The sequence below is a fragment of the Leucoraja erinacea genome, chromosome 14, assembly GCF_028641065.1.
Source record: "Leucoraja erinacea ecotype New England chromosome 14, Leri_hhj_1, whole genome shotgun sequence".
Taxonomy (NCBI): Eukaryota; Metazoa; Chordata; class Chondrichthyes; order Rajiformes; family Rajidae; genus Leucoraja; species Leucoraja erinaceus.
This window is the reverse complement of record NC_073390.1, coordinates 33218339-33240252: the sequence shown is the minus strand read 5'-3', so window position 1 is coordinate 33240252 and position 21914 is coordinate 33218339. Positions and strand designations below refer to the sequence as shown.

Here is a 21914-nt window from a genome sequence, read left to right as displayed (position 1 = left end):
GGACTCCACTGGCTTTGCACTAAACGTATTGTCTTTATCGTGTATCACTACACTGTGGATGGCTCCATTGTAATGATGTATTGTCGTGCTGCTCACTGGTTAGCATGCAACAAAAGCATTTCACTGTACCTCTGTACACCTGACAACAAACTAAACTCAACAAGAGGATGACGCTGGAGGGTTGTTTCTGTCATGTGTAACCAGTGACTACTGATGTATCACAGGGATCAGTCCAGGAATGAAATAATGATGTTGTTTGTCATAACATTGATAATAAGCATTTGAATGTCGGAGTATGATCAGTGGGTTTGCGATGACTTGAAAGTTGTTGGTTGTGTTGATAGTGAGGAGGATGTTCTTAGGTTACAGAACAATATCATTCAGTTGATAAAGTGCACAGAGCAATGGCAGAGGGGATTTAATCCCAATAAGTATGAAAAGATGCACTTTAGGAATCTCATGAGAATCGCATGCATGCCAGGAATGGTAGGGGCCCAGGGGAGTATTGAGGAAGTGTTCCTTTGTGTATGTCCATGGATCCCTTGAGGTGATAGCACAGATAGATAATATGTTGAAGAAGGCATGCAGAATGCCAGTCCCTTTATTAGCCAGGGGATAGAATATTGAAACATGGAGGTCATGGTACAACTTTAGAAAACTTTGGCTAGATCTCAGATGGAGTATTGTGCAATTTGGATCACCTCACCGTAGGAAGGGTTGTTTTCCTTGGCATGGGAGAGGCTGACGGGGAATCTGTTGAGGTGTACAATGTAATGAGTGCCATGGATAATGAGAAACATTTCCTCAGAATAGAAACGCAAGATGAGAGGTGATACGTTTAAGGCGAGCAGTAACAAATTTAGTGGGAATCTGAGGATTTTGTTTTTTCATGCAGTTCATACAATCTGAAATGCAGAAAAAGAAAGTGTTGAAAATAGGTATTCTCGCAGCAATTGAAAACTATCTGGATTATCAAGCACGGAAGGCCACCAACCAAATGCTGGTAAATTGAGCTAGTATACAGTGGATGATTACTTGACAGCCAGCATGGACATGGTCAGTTGAAGGCCTACTTGTGTGTTCAATGTCTGTATGACTCATATTCATCAATTCAGTGTATGCATCTTCAAGCCATGTCCCTCAAAAATGTCTCCTAGCCCACTAAGCATACCCTGTACCTACCCTGCACCCTTCCAACCACTCCCTCCACCACTCCCACCCTATCCAACCTCCCCCACCTCTCCCCCCAACCTCTACCCAACCTCTCACCACCCCCCCCCCCCCAACCTCTCACCCCCCCCCCCCACCCACTCACCCCCCCCCCTACCCAAACTCTCACCCCCCCCTCTACCCGACCTCTCACCACCCCCCCATCCAACCTCCCATCCCCCTCCCCCCCTACCCAACCCCCCCCCCCCCCTCTACCCGACCTCTCACCCCCCCCCACCCCCCCCCCCCCCCCCCTACCCCCCCCCCCCCCCCTACCCAACCTCCACCCCCCCCCCCCCCCCTCTACCCAACCTCCTCTCTGTCTGTAGAAATCACACAAAAGCCTATTGATATGATCAAGCATGTAGATACCTCTCCAAACCACCACCCTCCTCCCCACCCTCATGTTGCTCACTTCTCTTAATTTATTAACTTCCCTCTAACATCATTAAAGAACCTTTGAACATTTCCTGAATTAAACTTGCAAATGTTAACTTTCACCCAATGAAAGGTTTGGCAGGATCAGTTTTATTGGTTTCCTTCAGAATCATTTAGTTAGATCAATTCAAAATCTCTTTACCAAAAGAAAGGGGCGGCACGGTGGCGCAGCGGGAGAGTTGCTCCTGACTGAGGGTGCTGTCTGTACGGAGTTTGCACGTTTTCTCCGTGATCTGCGTGGGCTTTCTCCGGTGATCCAGTTTCCTCCCACATCTCCAAGGACATGCAGGTTAACTGGCTTGGTATCATTGTAAATTGTCCCTAGTGTGTAGGATAGTGCTGGTGTACGGAGATTTTTGGTCAGCCCGGACCTAGTGGGCCAAAGGGCCTGTTTCTGCGCTGTATCTCTAAACTAAACTAAAGGAAACTAAAGGGAATAAGTGAAACTTCCTCAAATAACTACAGAAAATGCTTCAAATGTTCGGCAGATCAAGCAACACCTGCATAGAGAGGAACAGAATTAACATTTCAGCTCAATGACCTTTTATAAGAAATCCTTTGAGTTCCCCTCAGAACTTGAATTCCTGTTCCTATCAGGTTTACTGCGGCTGCACTTCAGCCAATGTTGTAAGGCAAGGATGACTGATGTGATCTACAGCAGTAAAGAGCATTTCCTGCTGCGGCTAACTTCAAATCGACCTTCCTTCGAGAGGAACACTAATCTCATTTTCAATCTTGCTGCAGCACGTTTGATAAGAGGTTGCACATTGTTTTCCTTTGATGCACTGCAACCAGTGATGTAGATGTCGGTAACAATAGTATAGGGTTCCACTGGTCTCATGCAACTTCTTCTGCTACAGACAACTGTGGAGGACATCAATGGGTATTTTTAAGGCAGACAGAAATAGGGTCTCAGGGGTTATGGGGAGAAGGCAGGAGAATATGGTTAGGAGGAATAGATTCATCAGCCTTGATTGAATGGCGGAATACACTTGATGGGTCGAATGGCCTAGTTCTGCTATCGCTTATGAATTATGAACATTTACATGCTCCATCAGCACTGTAAAGATTTACTTTTAGAATTTTTATAATTTACTCTTCAACATACCCCATCTTAATAACTGCACAATTATGACCTCACTTTCAGCTGCCAAGGTCCTAAGCACCAAAATTCCCTCGATGTTCCCTGGATCACTATCCCTTTTTCCTTGTTAAAGAACACAATAATTTTGGCCAGTTGCTTTTTATTTCCCAAATGGCCTGTCACCATTGTCTTTTGTTACGAATTCAAGCAGGAATAAACTTATTCATTCATTCAGGAAGCATCGTACAATAACATTGCCACATTAACAGTGCTAACATAATGGATGCTATTGATGTCATATTTTTTCTCCCCATCTCTTAAGGCCAGTGACACTGACCTTTTATACTTGATCACAAATAACTCCCCATTTACATTTGTAATTCAGAGAATCATTGAATCAACAAATTATACAGCACAGAAACAGTCCTACCTCTTCCATGCTGACCTTGATGCCTATCTATGCTTATCCCATTTGCCTGCATTAGGCCCAAATGTCTCTATGCCTTTCCTATTTAAGTACGTCCAAATGCCTTTTAAACCTTGAAATTCTATCTGCTTCCACTATGTTCTCTTTCGAAATATTTACCACCTTCTGTGTGAAAAGCCTGCCTCTCGAATCTTCTTTAAATCTTTTCCTTCTCACCTTATATACGTGCCTTCTAGTTCTAGTCTCCCCTGCCCTGGGGGGAAAAAAAGACCGACTCTCCTATTTTAGCCCATCATAATTTTGATAACTTGATTGGAGTCACTGGCAATGATGAGCAGGGCAGCAGGGCTTGCTGTTGAACTGAGTTGCCACCTTGGTGTTAAAATGTAGACTTCTGACAAGATAGTAGAGGTGAATTCTCGCAGTTTAGAGACAGGCATTCCAGGTCAGGAGAGTAGAATTGTGCCAACACCGTCAGATCAGTGCACCATAAAGCATTGACCAAAATGCAGATGCTGCTGCCTTTTCCCTTGCCTGAGGATTCGGAACAGTCCATGCAATAAATGGAGAAACCCTCAAGTTGTATATCAGTCAGGTGAGTCGCATTTCAGTGAACAAAGAACACAGCAATCCCTGATCTCCCTTTGAAACGGCCACCTTACACTAAAACTAAAGTCTTCAAGCTTGCACCCTGCACAACTCTCACCATAATCCTACCTCAGCACAAAACTATTATGGGTTGGAAGGAACTGCAGTTGCTGGTTTATACTGAAGATAGACACAAAATGCTGGAGTAACTCAGCGGGGTCAGGCAGCATCTCTGGAGAAAAAGAAGAGGCGATGTTTCAGATTGGAACCCTACTTCAGACCCTGTTATGCTACTGTTATGCTTTGGTTTACATGGAATATATGATCATTTATTGTATATTTACCCATTGCATTGTTGTTTTTTAATGTGCCTGTAAAACTGCAGCAAGTAAACATAGAAACATAGAAATTAGGTGCAGGAGTAGGCCATTCTGCCCTTCGAGCCTGCACCGCCATTCAATATGATCATGGCTGATCATCCAACTCAGTAAGAATGTAATTGTTCCTGTCCCAGTGTGCTGGAAGTCATGACATTTTTAGTGCTGGAACAGATAGGTCATAAAGGGAAATTATCATAAACGGCTGATTTAATTATTTTACGAGGTGCTTCATATAAAATATTGTTATTCCATGGCGTTATCTTGTCAACCAAGCCAATCAGGTGATCATCCACATCTCTGGCGATTACTTGACTTCACACTTTAATTAGCTTTGCAGATTAGAAATCAATTAATACGTTTCCATGGTCTCTGTGAATTTGCTCACCTTTTCTACATCATTGCTCAAATTTATCTCTGCTCTGATGGGGAAATGGAGTGTGGAGAGAGAGAGAGAGAGAGAATTAAAGTGAGCAGCTCACCTGTTGATTCACCTGTTGGGCACTTTCACTCTGCAAATTTCATGTTTGGCTCGTCTTGCAAATTGGGTGAAAAATCAAACATGAAGTTCCAATAAACAAATGTAATGCCATCATTAAGTGCTGTGAAACAAATATTAATCATTAAATATCAATATGGTTGCTTGTAGATCACCTCTGAAGCCAATATCAAAAAACTGCTTTCAACAGCTACAGAACTGAACACAATGCTCTTATCCATGGAGAACCAGGTAATCTAATATTGAATAAGATTGGGTTTATTGTGGAATAGTGACTAGCACACTAGGGTACAGTGCTCAGTATTTCCCTTCACAAACCATTCCCTTTAGTTTATTATTGTCATATTTTCCAATCTTGTTTGCTGAATAATAAAGTCCTCATATTCCATCCCTCCACCATGCTTTGGCTCATATTACAGACTGATGGTGAGTGAGCAACAGTGTTAGGTTTGGTGTCACTATCAAATGAGCCTTGGTCTGCTACCAAGTTTCTCAGCAGTGAAATTACTCAGTACAACACCAAATCTCACACCAGGGGTAATCCCTGTCCATTCTGGGTCTGTTATTTTATCGTGACTTACCAGAGGCACAAAGTGGAACTGTACCATCCGCCTTGCCTGTCCCGAGTCTGGATTGTGACTTCTCATGAAAATGCTTCCTGCTCAGTTATTAGATAAGGCATCATGTTGATGTTACAAAGAGGTATTGGGGAGAGATTTTCTGAGCTTAAGGCCTTGATGGTTAAGTGCATTGCTAATAGTGATGAAGCGGCTAAGTTCAAGGATGGCCAACAGGCTAAATTTGCACCAGGCACTGCAGATGCTGATTTGCAAAGAAAGATATAAAGCGCTGAAAAACTCAGCCAGTCAGGCAGCTTCTCTAAAGAACATGGAAAGGTGATGGTTCCAGTCAGAAACCTTTTTCAGAATGAAGAAGTTGCCAAAATGTTCAGCTTACTCCAGCACTTTGTGGCTTGTTACGGCTGGATTGGGAGAAAGACCGATATATGGATGGGCTTTGGGTGTCAATATAGGTTAGTGAGAACAGGAATGAAGGGCAAAAGTGACGATATGGGTTAAGATACAAGAATCTTTGATGGCCTCAAAGCTCTGGTGGGAAGGAGAGGCTGACGAGAAGCACATTGAAATAGTCAAGACCAGGAATACCAAAGGCATGGACAAGGGTTTAAAACTGGTTGAACCTGGGAACAAGAAATGCTGGAGATACTCAATAGGTCACGACATTTATGGAGAATGAAAAGGATCTGACATTTCACATCAATGATCTTTCGGAAGTCAACCAGAAACGTTTTCTGTGTTGCTCAGGTGTTGTTAAGTGCTTGAGTATTCCGCCATTTTCTGGTTACCAGCATCTAGTTTTTTAAACTTTACGACAAAGGTGAAAATGGGTGGACTCGGTGATGGAGTTGACTATGACTCCAAGGTTGCCAACAGTCTTGTATAGATTCAGGCAATTCCCAGGCCAGGTGATAGACTCGGGGGCAAGGGAACAATAGACGATAGGTGCAGGAGTAGGCCATTCGGCCCTTCGGGCCAGCACTGCCATTCAATGTGATCATGGCTGATCATCTCCAATCCACCTGACCAGCTGAGTGTTTCCACCATTTTAGTTTATTTAGTTTAGAGATACAATGCGAAAACAGGCCCTTCGGCCCACTGAATCGACCAGCGATCCCCGTACACTAGCACTATCCTACACACTAGGGATAACTTACAATCATTACCAAGATCAATTAACCTACAAACCTGTACGTCCTTGAAGTGTGGGAGTAAACCGGAGCACCCGGAAAAAAACCATGCAGTCACAGGGAGAACGTATCAACTGTACAGACCGCACCCGTGGTCAGGATCAAACCCGGGTCTCTGGTGCTGTTATGCAGCAACTCTACCGCTGTGCCTCCATGCTGTCCTCTAGTTTTTATTTTTATTTCTAGCACCTGCAGTTTTTTGCTTCACAGCATATTCATTTGGCCTGTAATAATAATAATAATAATACATTTTATTTATGGGCGCCTTTCAAGAGTCTCAAGGACACCTTACAAAAATTTAGCAGGTAGAGGAAAAACATGCAAGGGGAATGAAATAAATAGTAGAGACATGATTATTAAGTCCAAGCTGAGTTACTCAAGCAATGAAATGATCACTCCCTAATATACCCAGGTTATCAGAGGTGACGCAGCCTATGTATCCAACAAAATTCAGCAATTTAGGGAGCAGAGGCCATGGGCAGGAGTAGAAATGAGTGGGAGCATACCGATTGATTCATTTCAGCCTCATTCTTTTGCCAATTCCCCTTGTACAGGTGAAGGATTATGAGCACGAAGTTTCAGACGCGGATGTTGAAGACCCACAGTCACAAATATCACCGGTGACCTTTGATGTAAGTAATTTAATTTTTCAGTACCATTCACAAAGTCAGTGGCACAGTGAGCTTATGTAGAATGTGCGTTCGTGTCCAGAGATCTTCTCAGGCACCCTCACCATCTAAACCTCCCTCAATCCTCTGCTCTTACAATCTAGACACTGCATCTTCAAGTACCTTTTCCATTCCTGTAACCTGGATTGGTGAGAGCTCAAGTGAGGAGAAAAAGAGTGAGCAGACAGATATTTTGAATTTACTACTAAGGATGACCACATTTTGTGTTTCAGGTGAAATTGGAAAGTTTTGGAATATTCTTGAAACTCCATTTGAAAGTGGATGTAGAGCATGGGCAACTAATCATCAAGAAATCAAGGGATGGGCCAGAGGATAAGTTTTACAGTCACAACAAAAGTAAGGACTCTCACCTTCGCCTTACTTTATTATCTAATGTGGCCTTCAGCATGTAGCATTACATATTTCTATCTCTTCTCAAGATGTTTTTCCAGCACCCATAAAACACTCCTGCCCTCCACTGGATTCAGACTTCTTACGGCAGTTTTGCAGCCATTATTATTCTACAAAGACCGTCACACATCAAGCCAGCATAGTCAGTTGCAACAGTCCTCCCTCAGTCTCCATTCAATGATATACCTCAGATTACCCAGGATACCTTTAGTTTTATTACCATGACCTGTTTACCATGGTAGGCATGTAGAATTGCTGTCAAATGTTATCTTATTTCTCTGCATGACAGTTTGACCATGGCTCTTGGTTTCTGGTAAAGGAAAGAATGGTTTATATAGTGCTTCATATACCACTGTGGCAATCAGAAACACCAATGAAGCTCCATGGCAGACAGTTGTTACATGACCGAGATCCATAGATGGGATCATGTTAATGAGCAGCCAACCTGTTTGTAGATCTTGGGTGATGGACAACTGTTGACACTTGCAAATAGTCCCCATCTCTGACGAATAATGCCAGCCGGTGGTTTCCCTGCCAAAGTTATATGTCAAGCAGACCTCGCTTTTACTTCCAAAGGACAGCACGTCTAACAGTGCAGCCCTCCCTCATCACTGAACTGTCCAAATCATCTGCTCATGTCGTGCACACAGACCTGGAAATCTTACAATGCAATTAAATATGCATGTGTGTATTATGAAAGCAATCTTAATCCAAAATAAAGTGCAAAGGAGACTTGCTGTGATTATGGTCTCCCTCTCCAAACCACTGTTGTCTGCAACAACCCGCTTCCCACCGCACCCAGACAATGGATTGACCTCTCCATATCCCTCATTGACTTGACAGTGCTCCACTCCCAAATAACTAGGCCAACCCTCATCATTGCCTGATTCCCCCAAGTCACTAGTTTGTTCCTTTCACTGTCCCTGTCCCCCCCCCCCCCCCCCCCCCCCCCCCCCCCCCCCCCACTGCAGTCAATCCCTTCTTCCCCATGAACTCACTCCCTCTAAACCATGTGATCCCAGCTCCCCAGCAAAAGCCTTTATCTGCCCAAGTCCAGTTACCTGCACCCACATTTTTGTCTTGCCTGTTTATCATCAAAGGTTCTGCCCTGCCATCCATGACACAATCTAAAGAATCTTACGTTTGGGGCACAATGTCCTTGCAATAAGCAAATATTTGTTGGCCTGTCATTGTGACCAACTCAACGCTCGGGATGCCATTTCAATTTTAAGCCGCAACATTCTCTATCAGAGGCAGAGTGATAACTGTGCTGTGATTAACACAACAGACCACTTTAGTGCATGTATTACAGTTTGCATTGTCTCAACATATCTACATGTTCACTCACACAAATAGCTACCCGAGAACATCTGTAGAGTTACTGATGTCCCCTGGCTATGTGGTTAGTAACATGTTTTAGTATCTGGAGCATTGGTATTGTTCCTGATATATCTTGACCACTAACAGCTTGAGGACACTTGGTCATTGTGTTACTAATGTCACCCTTGTTTTAACAACAATCTGAAGGCAGGAACATTGGATGTATTTCATGACACTAGGTTATGCAAGATATACCAAATAGAGTGGGTCTGAGGCAGTCTGGGTCCTGTCTTCATTTGGTAACATCAGACAAAGACTCACTGTGACTCTCAAAAGAATTGCCGTGAAGTGGTTGAACACCTGGCCTTTTATGGGAAATACTTGTTTCAGTTTTGCAGCTGATCAAATCGCAGAAGTTCCACAACAAGTTGGTGATCGTCATTGATTCGGAGATAAAGAAGACACAGCGGAAGGAGTACGTCTTCACAGACTCGAAGGTTTGTTCTGAGCACCGCACCATTGTCCATGCATTTTTCACCCCTAAGTGAGGTCTGGGCTGATTACATCCAACTTTGTCATCCTTTACCTCGGGTTTCATGACTAATATAACCATATAACCATTTAACAATTTCAGCACCTTTCAATCAGTGTTGGTGTGTGAAATAATATTTCCTTCTCCTTTCACTTAACCATATAACCATATATCAATTACAGCACAGAAACAGGCCATCTCGGCCCTTCTAGTCTGCGCCGAACACTTACTCACACCTAGTCCCATCTACCTGCACTCAGACCATAACCCTCCATTTCTTTCCCGTCCATAGACCTATCCAATTTATTTTTAAATGATAAAATCGAACCTGCCTCCACCACTTCCACTGGAGGTTTATTCAACACAGCTGCCACTCTCTGAGTAAAGAAGTTCCCCCTCATGTTACCCCTAAACATTTGTCCCTTAATTCTCAAATCATGTCCTCTTGTTTGAATCTTCCCTACTCTCAATGGAAAAGCTTATCCACGTCAACTCTCTCTCATCATTTTAAAGACCTCTATCAAGCCTCCCTTAACCTGCGCGCCAAAGAATAAAGACCTATCTTGTTCAACCTTTCTCTGTAACTTAGTTGCTGAAACCCAGGCAACATTCTAGTAAATCTCCTCTATACTCTATTTTGTTGACATCTTTCCTATAATTTGGCGACCAAAATTGTACCCCATACTCCAGAATTGGCCTCACCAATGCCTTGTACAATTTTAACATTACATCCCAACTTCTATACTCAATGCTCTGATTTATAAAGGCCAGCACACCAAAAGCTTTCTTTACCACCCTATCTACATGAGATTCCACCTTCAGGGAACTATGCACAGTTATTCCTAGATCCCTCTGTTCAACTGCATTCCTCAATTTGCTACCATTTAACATGTACGTCCTATTTTGATTTGTCCTGCCAAGATGTAGTACCTCACACTTATCAGCATTAAACTCCATCTGCCATCTTTCAGCCCATTCTTCCAAATGGCCTAAATCTCTCTGTAGACTTTGAAAATCTACTTCATTATCCACAACACCACCTATCTTAGTATCATCTGCATACTTACTAATCCAATTTACCAAACCATCATCCAGATCATTGATGTATATGACAAACAACAGTGGACCCTACACAGATCCCTGAGGCACCCCACTAGTCACCGGCCTCCAACCTGACAAACAGTTATCTACCATTACTTTCTGGTATCTCCCATTCAGCTACTGTTGAATCCATCTTGCTATTCCACTATTAATACCCAACAATGAACCTTCTTAACCAACCTTCCATGTGGATCCTTGTCAAAGGCCTTACTAAAGTCCACATATACAACGTCCACCGTTTTACCGCCATCAATTTCCCTAGTAACCTCTTCAAAAAATTCAAGAAGATTAGTCAAACATGACCTTCCAGGCACAAATCCATGTTGACTGTTCCTAATCAGACCCTGTTTATCCAGATGATTATATATATTATCTCTAAGTATCCTTTCCATTAATTTGCCCACCACTGACGTCAAACTAACAGGTCTATAATTGCTACGTTTACTCTTAGAACCCTTTTTAAACAATGGAACAACATGCACAGTACGCCAATCCTCCGGCACCATTTCCATTTCTAATGACATTTGAAATATTTCTGTCATAGCCCCTGCTATTTCTACACTAACTTCCCTCAATGTACTAGGGAATATCCTGTCAGGACCTGGAGACTTATCCACTTTTATATTTTTCAAAAGTGTCAGTACTTCATCTTCTTTGATCCTCATAGTTTCCATAGCTACCCTACTTGTTTCCCTTACCTCACATAATTCAATATCCTTCTCCTTGGTGAATACCGAAGAAAAGAAATTGTTCAATATCTCCCCCATCTCTTTTGACTCTGCAGATAGCTGTCCACTCTGACTCTCTAATGGACCAATTTTATCCCTTGTTATCCTTTTGCTATTAATATAGCTGTAGAAACCATTTGGATTTACTTTCACCTTACTTGCCAAAAGCAACCTCATATCTTCTTTTAGCTTTTCTAATTTATTTCTTAAGATTCTTTTTACATTCTTTATACTCCTCAAGCACCTAATTTACTCCATGCTGCCTATAATTATTGTAGATCTTTCTCTTTTTCCAAACCAAGTGTCCAATTTCCCTTGAAAACCATGGCTCTTTCCAATTATTACTCTTTTGTTTCAACCGAACAGGGACATAAAGATTCTGTACTCTTAAAATGTCACCTCTAAAGGTCCTCCATTTCTCTACTACATCCTTCCCATAAAACAAAATGTCCCAATTCACTCCTTTTAAATCCTTTCGCATCTCCTCAAAGTTAGCTTTTCTCCAATCAAAAATCTCAACCCTTGGTCAAGTTCTGACCTTCTCCATAATTATATTGAAACTAATGGTTTTGTGATCACTGGACCCGAAGTGCTCCCCAACACATACCTCCGTCACCTGACCTGTCTCATTTCCTAACAGGAGGTCCAGCACTGCCCCTTCTCTAGTAGGTACCTCTATGTATTGCTGCAAAAAAATTTCCTGCACACATTTTACAAACTCCAAACCATCCAGCCATTTTACAGAATGTGTTTCCCAGTCTGTGTGTGGACTGGGAAACTCATAGTTCCTGGTCCATCAATCCCTCCAACTCTGTTATCCCAAATAAGAAATTCACAGCTCTCTTACACTGTGCAATACACTCCCAGCTCCTTGTACTGTTTATACATTTCCAGCTGTGTTACCCTGTGTAACACATTCCCAGCTCAATGTCTTCCTGTATATCAGTCGAAGCTCTGTGACTCACTATAACAGTGCAAAGATGCTCATCCTGCAGGTAACATGAGGTTCACTCATCTCTTCACCCCATATCTCAGAAATTATTCCACTATGTGTCATGCGTTTAATCATCCAGATCAATTCCTCCAGAATTATTTCCTTAAATAATTGTTTCCCCTCCTCTCCATCCTTTCCTTACAGCAAAATTCTTTGGCAATGCTTTAGGTTACCCTTTGTTAGCGTAACACCCTTTTCTGTCTCGTAAACGTGTGTACTCTTTTGTACTCCTTTGTTAAAGGGCTTACTATTGTTCCAGGTGAAAGCTGAATCTTAAGCAAGATCAGGTACTACTTTAGTTGGTTATGTGTAGACTAAACGGCCTGTCCCACTTACGTGTCCTTGGCACGTAAATTACGCAATCTCGTGGTCGCGTTGAGGCGTACGGGCATTGTATGGCCACGCGAGGCCGGTCCTACTTAGAAGCGTTGAGGGGTATGTAGTTGTGCGTGTGTGTAGTGTGGAGGTCAATGTTGGCAGGGACGTTTGTGCAACCTGACTCCGCTATTGCTCTGCAACAACGGATAAGGAAACATGTTATCTTACTTTGGAGTCCTTCACTTGCCCTTTCAATGCTGTTAGTTGGGCTATTGGGGGTTCCGAAGAGCCTAGTGGAGCTGTTTGTGCTACTTTCCCAGCTCAATGTCTTAAAGCACAAGGCATTGGGGGTTCAGTATTGATGTGGATAGAGAACTGGCTGGCAAACAGGAAGCAAAGAGTAGGAGTAAACGGGTCCTTTTCACAATGGCAGGCAGTGACTAGTGGGGTACCCCAAGGCTCAGTACTGGGACCCCAGCTATTTACAATATATATTAATGATCTGGATGAGGGAATTGAAGGCAATATCTCCAAGTTTGCGGATGACACTAAGCTGGGGGGCAGTGTTAGCTGTGAGGAGGATGCTAGGAGACTGCAGGGTGACTTGGATAGGCTGGGTGAGTGGGCAAATGTTTGGCAGATGCAGTATAATGTGGATAAATGTGAGGTTATCCATTTTGGTGGCAAAAACAGGAAAGCAGACTATTATCTAAATGGTGGCCGATTGGGAAAGGGGGAGATGCAGCGAGACCTGGGTGTCATGGTACACCAGTCATTGAAGGTAGGCATGCAGGTGCAGCAGGCAGTAAAGAAAGCAAATGGTATGTTAGCTTTCATTGCAAAAGGATTTGAGTATAGGAGCAGAGAGGTTCTACTGCAGTTGTACAGGGTCTTGGTGAGACCACACCTGGAGTATTGCGTACAGTTTTGGTCTCCAAATCTGAGGAAGGACATTATTGCCATAGAGGGAGTGCAGAGACGGTTCACCAGACTGATTCCTGGGATGTCAGGACTGTCTTATGAAGAAAGACTGGATAGACTTGGTTTTATACTCTCTAGAATTTAGAAGATTGAGAGGGGATCTTATAGAAACTTACAAAATTCTTAAGGGGTTGGACAGGCTAGATGCAGGAAGATTGTTCCCGATGTTAGGGAAGTCCAGGACAAGGGGTCACAGCTTAAGGATAAAGGGGAAATCCTTTAAAACCGAGATGAGAAGAACTTTTTTCACGCAGAGAGTGGTGAATCTCTGGAACTCTCTGCCACAGAGGGTAGTTGAGGCCAGTTCATTGGCTATATTTAAGAGGGAGTTAGATGTGGCCCTTGTGGCTAAGGGGATCAGGGGGTATGGAGAGAAGGCAGGTACGGGATACTGAGTTGGATGATCAGCCATGATCATATTGAAGGGCCGAATGGCCTACTCCTGCACCTAATTTCTATGTTTCTATGTTTCTATGTTTGATTCATTTTGTACATCACCTCTCTTTTACCAGAAGCGGGAAGGGTTCTGCCAGCTTCTACAACTGATGAAGAATAAACATTCGGATTTTCCAGAACCAGACATGATCAACATCTTCATTGGAACCTGGAACATGGGTAAGGACAACTGGAGAGAAAATGTTTCTTACAGCAGTTCATTATCTGGGTGTTCAGCAAAACTGCAAACAGAATATTTTTCCTTTGGCAACAATCTCAGACTTCATTTCATCAGTGTTCTTGGTTATCATCATTCCTGAGTACCAGACACTCAGCTTACTCTTATCCAATGCAACACACTGTCTGCTTACTATTATTCTGCATAACACACTTACAGCTCACTGTTATCCAGTGTAACAGTCTGATCATGATTATTCTGTGTTACACACCCACAGTTCACTGTTATCCAGTGTGAAACTGTTCACTATTATTCTGCATTACACACTCCCACCTCACTGTTATGCAGTGTAACATGCTGTCTGCTCACTATTAATCTGTGTAAGACACTCCCAACGCTGTTGTTCAACTGATCATCATCAGTACCTTTTACCTATTAATAATAAATATGCCTGAACTGCTTGGCTCTTTCAAGCTTGGACATTTTTGGGGATTTTTTTATTTTTTATAGTAAAATAAATTCACATGGGGAGGGATGTGTAGCAACTTTCGCTCTAGGTATGGTAATGGCACTAAGCTATGGGGGTAATAGTGGAACTGAGCCATGGGTGTAGTGATGATGCTGAGCTATCTACATGGAACTGGAGCTGGGTTACAGGTATGGTATTGCAGTGGTGAAGTTACTGATTTTAAATCTAGATCCCAGAAAACTTAAAAATCCAGAATGAAAAGGATGCCATCAGGAATTTTTTTTTTTTTTATTTACAAGTGCCTGCCATTTTTGCACCATCTAAGTGACTCTAATCAGACTGAACATAGTTGATTCACCTCTCTGCTTCAAATTCTTACAGCAGAGAGTGCTACGGGGGCTAAAGTCATTTGAGGTAGCTCACCGCAATTCCAGTACGTTCCCAATGCCCAAACCACAACAGTGCCGGCAGCTTTATGAATTTAAATGTTTGACCACTTGGATGACTCTAGTCCAGGCAAGGAAAAATCCTGGGCCCAGATGACTGAGAGTTTCCTGACAGCAGTGCCCAGCGAATACCACATTGTTTAAAATTGTGAACTCTCCTTTTGCCCTTGTGCTCACTGAACATATTTAGATCCCAGTTCACCAACACCTTGATTTTAAGATTCACATTATTGTGCTTGGATCCCTCTATTGGCTTCATATTTTTCTCATCGATCAGTAAAAACAAAGACATCAAAAGCGTCAGTCTGAAAAAAGATTCCAATCCGAAACATCAGCTTTCCATTTTGCTCCACAGGTGCTGCTTGACCCACTGAGTTCCTCTTGTGCTTTTTTTTTTTAAACTCAGGATTCAAGCATCTGCAGTCTCATGTGTGTCTTTCTTTCTTTCTTATCTATCATTCCAGCCTCATCCAGTTCTCCAATCCACTGAGCACTCTGTTTCTTCTTCATCCTCAATTTCTTTTGGTGGCCTTCAAACTGACAGGGCCTGGATATTTAGGCTTCTCAACACCTCTCCACCTGTCTATATCATCAGGTCATACAGCATGGGAATAGGCCCATCAGCACATCATGTTCATGCTGATCATTGGCCACCCATTCATACCATTGCCAGCATCAGGCCCATAAATATTGTAGGAATATCTGCTTTTAACACTCACTCAGGCAGCGTTTTCCAGATTCCAATCACCTTCTAGGGAAATTAAAACCTTCAGATCCCCTCTAAATCTCCTATCCCTTCAAATCTATGCCATCAAATTGAGGCATTTCTGCCATGGGTAAAAGTTTCTTATTGACCACAATATTAAAATATTGTACCCTTCTATTAGGTCTCCCTTGAGTTTCATTTGCTCTAAAACAAACCATTCTGGTCAAACCAGTCCCATTTTGTAAGTTAAATGCTCCATCCCAGGCAACAACTTGCTAAATCTCCTCTGCACCCACTTCAGTGCAATTATATCCTTCTTAAGAGTGTCAAATAATTATCTTGAAACTGACCTCTTTAAACAAGCCTTTAGTCACTTTTATCACAACTGGATATGGTTTGGTGGCAAGTTTTTCCTGATAATGACAATTATATAAATTCAACCTGTTGCACAGGTAATGCATCTCCTCCTACGGACATACGATCATGGTTCCAATGCCGAGGCCAGGGAAAAACTCAGGATGACACAGCTGCCGACATTCCCCATGACATTTACATCATTGGCACTCAGGAAGATACCCAGGGAGAGAAGGAGTGGGTGGAGCTGCTCAAATCCACTCTGAAGGACATCACCTATATAAAGTTTAAGCATGTGAGTACAATGAGATGTATTTAAGTCCTTTCTTCTATTGGGAATGGAAACAGGGTTGCAGATTGGCTAGTTAAGTAATTGTTACTCCAAGCTTTAACCTGTTCAGTGCTACCCCCCCGAGTATACTCGTGTCATGGCCAATAGTGGAAAAAAAACTTGCCAGTGAACAAGTTAAAATGTGCTGATGGAATTTTGGAGCCAACAGAATCCTTGAGTGCCCTAATATAAAAAAAAGAAAAAGATTATGCATGAAACACTCAACAATCAGTTTATATTTATAGATAGAGAAAGAATCTACATGCAGGTTACTGATTGGGATTGGGTGGTTCCGATACAAGCTGGAAATAAAAATTTCATTTGACCACCCTTTGCAGTTTGAACAAAACTTATGATTTGATAAATCTAATGCATGTGCCTGTTGCAAGAATAGATCTGGCAATTGACCAATTCTACTATTATTCATTGCAGGAATGCAAGAATATGGTTATTGGGACCTAATCAGTGTAGATTAGGTCCAAAATAGTGCATATAAAACCAATGTATAGACGACATAATAATAGGCTTGCTTCATTACTTGACATAACATTCTGGGCCTTAAAACTGGACAAATGATGAAGGAAGATCAACTACATCACCACTGGAAATAAATGTGTTCAACACCACCCACTCAAAGTGTAGTGGATCATGTTGGAATTAGTTATCCATTCACACATCCAATATATCACAAAGGATGCTAAGTGAGTTAAACAAAATTAATAATGGCCACAAATGGTATGTATCCATTCAACCACAATATCCATCTGCAGCACTGTATCAACATCTTTACTATCAGGATTCTTGCCGCTAACAGCCCCTCCCCCAACACCCCATGTACAACAAATAAAATATATCACAAGCAATTAACTTAGGTTTTCATTGCTACCTTACTAATAGTAGCCTTTTTCTCCACAGATATCAACACAGACCTTATGGAACATCCGGATAGTTATATTGGCAAAACCAGAACATGAAAACCGGATCAGTCACATTTCTACTAGTAGCGTCAAAACTGGAATAGCAAATGCTCTTGGTACAACAATTCAATTCAATTCAATTCAATTCAACTTTAATGTCATCGCACAAATACAAGTATCAGTACAACGAAATGCAGTTTTGCGTCAGTCCGTAGTAGTTGTACATAAAGAAAAACAAAAAAAATAGAAAGAGGGAAGATACAGAATAATCAGGAAATACAGAATGATTAAACAAAGGGGACGGAGGGACCAGAGAAATCTATCGTCGGGACTCCGAGTTCAGCAGTGTGATTGTGTTGTTATAGAAGCTTTTCCTCATCCTACTAGTACGTGACCTGAGGCTCCTGTACCGCCTCCCTGATGGGAGGAGGGCAAACAGTCCATGGTTGGGGTGTGAGGGGTCTTTGATGATCTTCCCAGCCCGTCTCAGACACCGTTTTCGGTGGAGGGCATCCATGGCAGGGAGCGGGGCACCGATGATGTGCTGCGCGGTTTTCACCACCCGTTGTAGTGCCTTCCTGTCCGCAGCAGTGCAGTTGCTGTACCATACCGCGAAGCAGGTGGTCAGGATACTCTCTGTGGTACAGCGGTAAAAGTTGGTCAGGATCTGGGGGGACAGGTGGGCTTTCTTGAGCCTCCTAAGGAAGTAAAGGCGCTGCTGTGCCTTTTTGATCAGCTTGGAGGTGTTGAGGGACCAGGACAAGTCCTCCGAGATATGTACTCAGAGGAATTTATAGCTGGAGACGCGCTCCACCTCAGTCCCGTTTATATGGATGGGGGTATGACTGCCTCCTCTGGTCTGCCTGAAGTCAACCATAATCTCCTTCGTCTTTTTGGAGTTGAGGACGAGGTTATTGTTGGCACACCAGGCTGTCAGGTGCTGGATCTCCTCCCTGTAGGCTGACTCATTGTTGTCGCTGATCAGTCCTACTACCGTGGTATCGTCAGCAAACTTAATAATGGCGTTGGATCCGTACTTTGGGATGCAGTCGTGGGTGAAGAGGGAGTAGAGGAGAGGGCTGAGCACACAGCCCTGTGGCACTCCGGTGTTCAGTGTTATAGTGGAGGAGGTGAGGTTATTGACCCTAACAGACTGTGGTCTGTTAGTGAGGAAGTCCAGTGTCCAGTTGCAGAGGGAGGTGGAGATGCCAAGTCCACTGAGTTTGGTGATCAAGCTGGCTGGGATGACGGTGTTAAAGGCAGAGCTGAAATCAATGAACAGCAGCCTGATGTAGGAGTTGTTGTAGTCCAGGTGGGTCAGGGCAGAGTGTAGGGCCGCCGATATGGCGTCCTCTGTAGACCTGTTGGTCCGGTAGGCAAACTGATGGGGGTCCAGTGTGGGGGGGAGGCAGGCTTTGAGGTGAGCCAAGATCAGCCGCTCAAAGCACTTTGCAATGACAGGGGTGAGTGCCACTGGGCGGGGATTGTGAACATTTGGGGAAATATGTTGGGGAACACACTCGATGTATTGTTTTAAAACATAAACATTCCAGGACAAGGGGTCACAGCTTAAGGATAAAGGGGAAATCCTTTAAAACCGAGATGAGAAGAACTTTTTTCACACAGAGAGTGGTGAATCTCTGGAATTCTCTGCCACAGAGGGGTAGTTGAGGCCAGTTCATTGGCTATATTTAAGAGGGAGTTAGATGTGGCCCTTGTGGCTAAGGGGATCAGGGGGTATGGAGAGAAGGCAGGTACGGGATACTGAGTTGGATGATCAGCCATGATCATATTGAATGGCGGTGCAGGCTCGAAGGGCCGAATAGCCTACTCCTGCACCTAATTTCTATGTTTCTATGTTTCTATAATGATTCTTCACCAGGTTTTGTGTTGACTTGGTATAAACAGAATATACCTATCACACACCAGGCTTTTTCCAGTCCCTCTTCTTCCAGCTTTCTCTTCCTCCTCCTCCCCCCATCACAAACGGTCTGAAGAATGGTCTCAACCAAAACATTGTAATTTTATTTTCAAGTTTTTTTTCTATGTGGGTGGCACGGTGGCATAGGGGGTAGAGTTGCTGCCTTACAGCGCCAGAGACCCAGGTTCGATCCTGACTACGGGTGTTTGTGTGTACGGAGTTTGTACGTTCTCCCCATGACCTGCATGGGTTTTCTTCAAAATCTTTGATTTCCTCCCGCTCTCCAAAGACGTACAGGTTTGTAGGTTAATTGGCTTGGTATAAATGTAAAATTGTCCCTAGTATGTGTAGGATAGTGTTAATGTGCGGGAATCGCTGGTTGGTGCCGACTCGGTGGGCCGGGAAGGCCTGTTTCCGCTCTGTATCTCTAAACTAAACTAATTACCTATCCATGCTCTCCAAAGATGCTGCCAGACCCACTGTTATTCCTAATTTATCATTCATTGCGTCAAACTTTGGGAAGTTGTGAACTTTTGGGATGTAGGGCATTTAGATGACTAGTATTGGTCAATGAGAATCCCATGGTGAGCTCTCCACTTGACTCAATGCACTGTTTGGTTGAGGTTCTCCTTTCTCTGAGGCAGTCCCTTGGGGACAAGGATGACTTGCCTCTGCCAATTCTGTGGGTACCATGTTTGCAGTTTTCCCAGTTCACATTTTGAACAACCACTGGGTATTGCTGTTGGCTGTGGCTCCATATTCAGCTGACTGATAATTGGGTCTGGGTTACTCCATTGTTTGGTCAAAATGTAGGAAGCTTTGGTGTATACGAATGGCTGGTCATTCGATGCATGGTGTCCAACTGCTGATAACTTTAAGTAGATTGTTTCTCATTTGATTGGTTGAGTTAACTGTAGGTTTACTGATATTATTTCTTTCAGGTAATAAAGGAGCCGTGGGCGTGTCCTTCGTGTTTAATGGCACATCCATTGGATTTATCAACAGTCACCTAACCTCCGGAGGAGGGAAGAAGCTAAGGTAGGAGGGCGGCAACAGGTTTGGGGAATCTAGATTTAATTCAGTTTATTGTCACGTGCACCGAGGTACAGTGAAAAAGCTTTTGTTGCATGCTAACCAGTCAGCGGAAAGACAATACATGATCACAATCGAGCCAGACACAGTGTACAGATCATGATGAAGGGAATAATGTGAATAATGTTTAGTGCAAGATAACGCTATAAAGTCCAATCAAAGATAATCCAAGAGTCTCCAATGAGGTAGATAGCAGCTCAGGACTGCTCATGGTAGGATGGCTCAGTTGCTTGATAACAGCTGGATTGCTGAAACATCTTTGGCACTGCTGGCATCTTCTATCTCTTTAAAATGTATTGGGAGGGGAAGTGAACATGGGATAGTGAAGCACTATCTTATGTAGGTCTTTATCAATTGGTCAATTGGTGGGCATATGCTCTTTGGTTACCTGTCAATTAATGAGGGTAAAGTAGACATTGATTATGATGGAGAAAGGTCTTGCGGAGTTTCTCTTGGAGATTATATGGAAGTGTCGCATTGAGAGTACTGTGGGAAGCTGCCTCATGATTATGGAATATCATTCCATACAGCAAGCTTTTGATTTTGCCAAATTCATTCATAGCTATTGGTGGGACCAGGTCATGCAGAAAACCACCTGTTGTGTTTCTTGCACTATAAGACTGACTACACTTCAAAGACACCTCTTTGGCTGTGGTTCACTTGGGGATGCCCTGTATTTGTGTAAGTCCCAATATAACGGAGGCTTTTCTCTTCTAAATGGCCATGACCAGTAATGGTGTCTGTCCAAGGTTTCTCAAAACATGTGACTAAGGCCAGTCTGTCCTACTGAATGCCAGGTTCATTCGTGAAATCTGCCCATTTTGCATTTTAAGCTGCCCTCTGCTGCTTTTGTGAGAAAATACACTGTAAGGAAAGGTGGTTTAGTTTGGTTTAGTTTTGTTTAGAGATGCAGTGTGGAAACAAGCCCTACGACCAACTGAGTCCACGAAGACCAACTGTCTCCCCAACACTAGTTCTATATTATCCCAGGTTTACATCCTACATGCTCGGGACAATTGACAGAAGCCAATTAGCCTACTTGAAGTGGAAATGTTTGTGGGGCTGTTGTGAAACACCAAGGGGATTGGAGTGAATGGAAGCTTGTTCAAAGAGTTGTGTTTGATATGACGGGACATGGTGCTACATTTTACAAACCCTAACATGGAAGTGAAAAATCTGTTTTTTAATAATTGTTTTATTTTCTCCTTTGACAGACGAAACCAAAACTACATCAATATCCTGCGTTTCGTTAACCTTGGAGACAAAAACTTGAGTCCATTTGATATCACTAATAGGTTCACACATCTCTTCTGGCTCGGAGACTTGAACTACAGAGTTGAACTCCCAACACAGGTGAGGGCCAGGGCTGGAGTGAGGGCCACATACTGGATGAGGTCTATAGGCTGGGTGAAGGCATAGGAAGCTATGAGGCTGCAGGGTTACTTGGATAGGTTGGGTTAGTTGGGAGATGCATGGCAGATAAATGTGGATAAATGTGAGGTTAATCACTTTGATGGCAAGAACAGGAAGGCAGATTATTATCTGAATGGTGTCAGATTAGAAGAAGGGAAGGTGGAACGAGACCTGGGTGTGATTGTACATCAGTCAGCATGTAGAAAGTA

The 21914-nt window shown here is 43.1% G+C and overlaps 1 protein-coding gene across 2 annotated transcripts in view; it reads left to right on the top strand.

Moving 5' to 3' along the window:
* inpp5d (inositol polyphosphate-5-phosphatase D) overlaps positions 1-21914 on the top strand; it is a 110176-nt gene that overhangs the window by 50830 nt on the left and 37432 nt on the right. For both annotated transcript variants that reach the window (XM_055646118.1, XM_055646119.1), the window contains exons 7-15: positions 4773-4853; positions 6945-7022; positions 7292-7415; positions 9180-9286; positions 13956-14058; positions 16130-16326; positions 17278-17395; positions 20142-20238; positions 21507-21645. In XM_055646118.1, the coding sequence (XP_055502093.1) occupies positions 4773-4853; positions 6945-7022; positions 7292-7415; positions 9180-9286; positions 13956-14058; positions 16130-16326; positions 17278-17395; positions 20142-20238; positions 21507-21645 (1044 nt within the window). The remainder of the gene's footprint in view (positions 1-4772; positions 4854-6944; positions 7023-7291; positions 7416-9179; positions 9287-13955; positions 14059-16129; positions 16327-17277; positions 17396-20141; positions 20239-21506; positions 21646-21914) is intronic.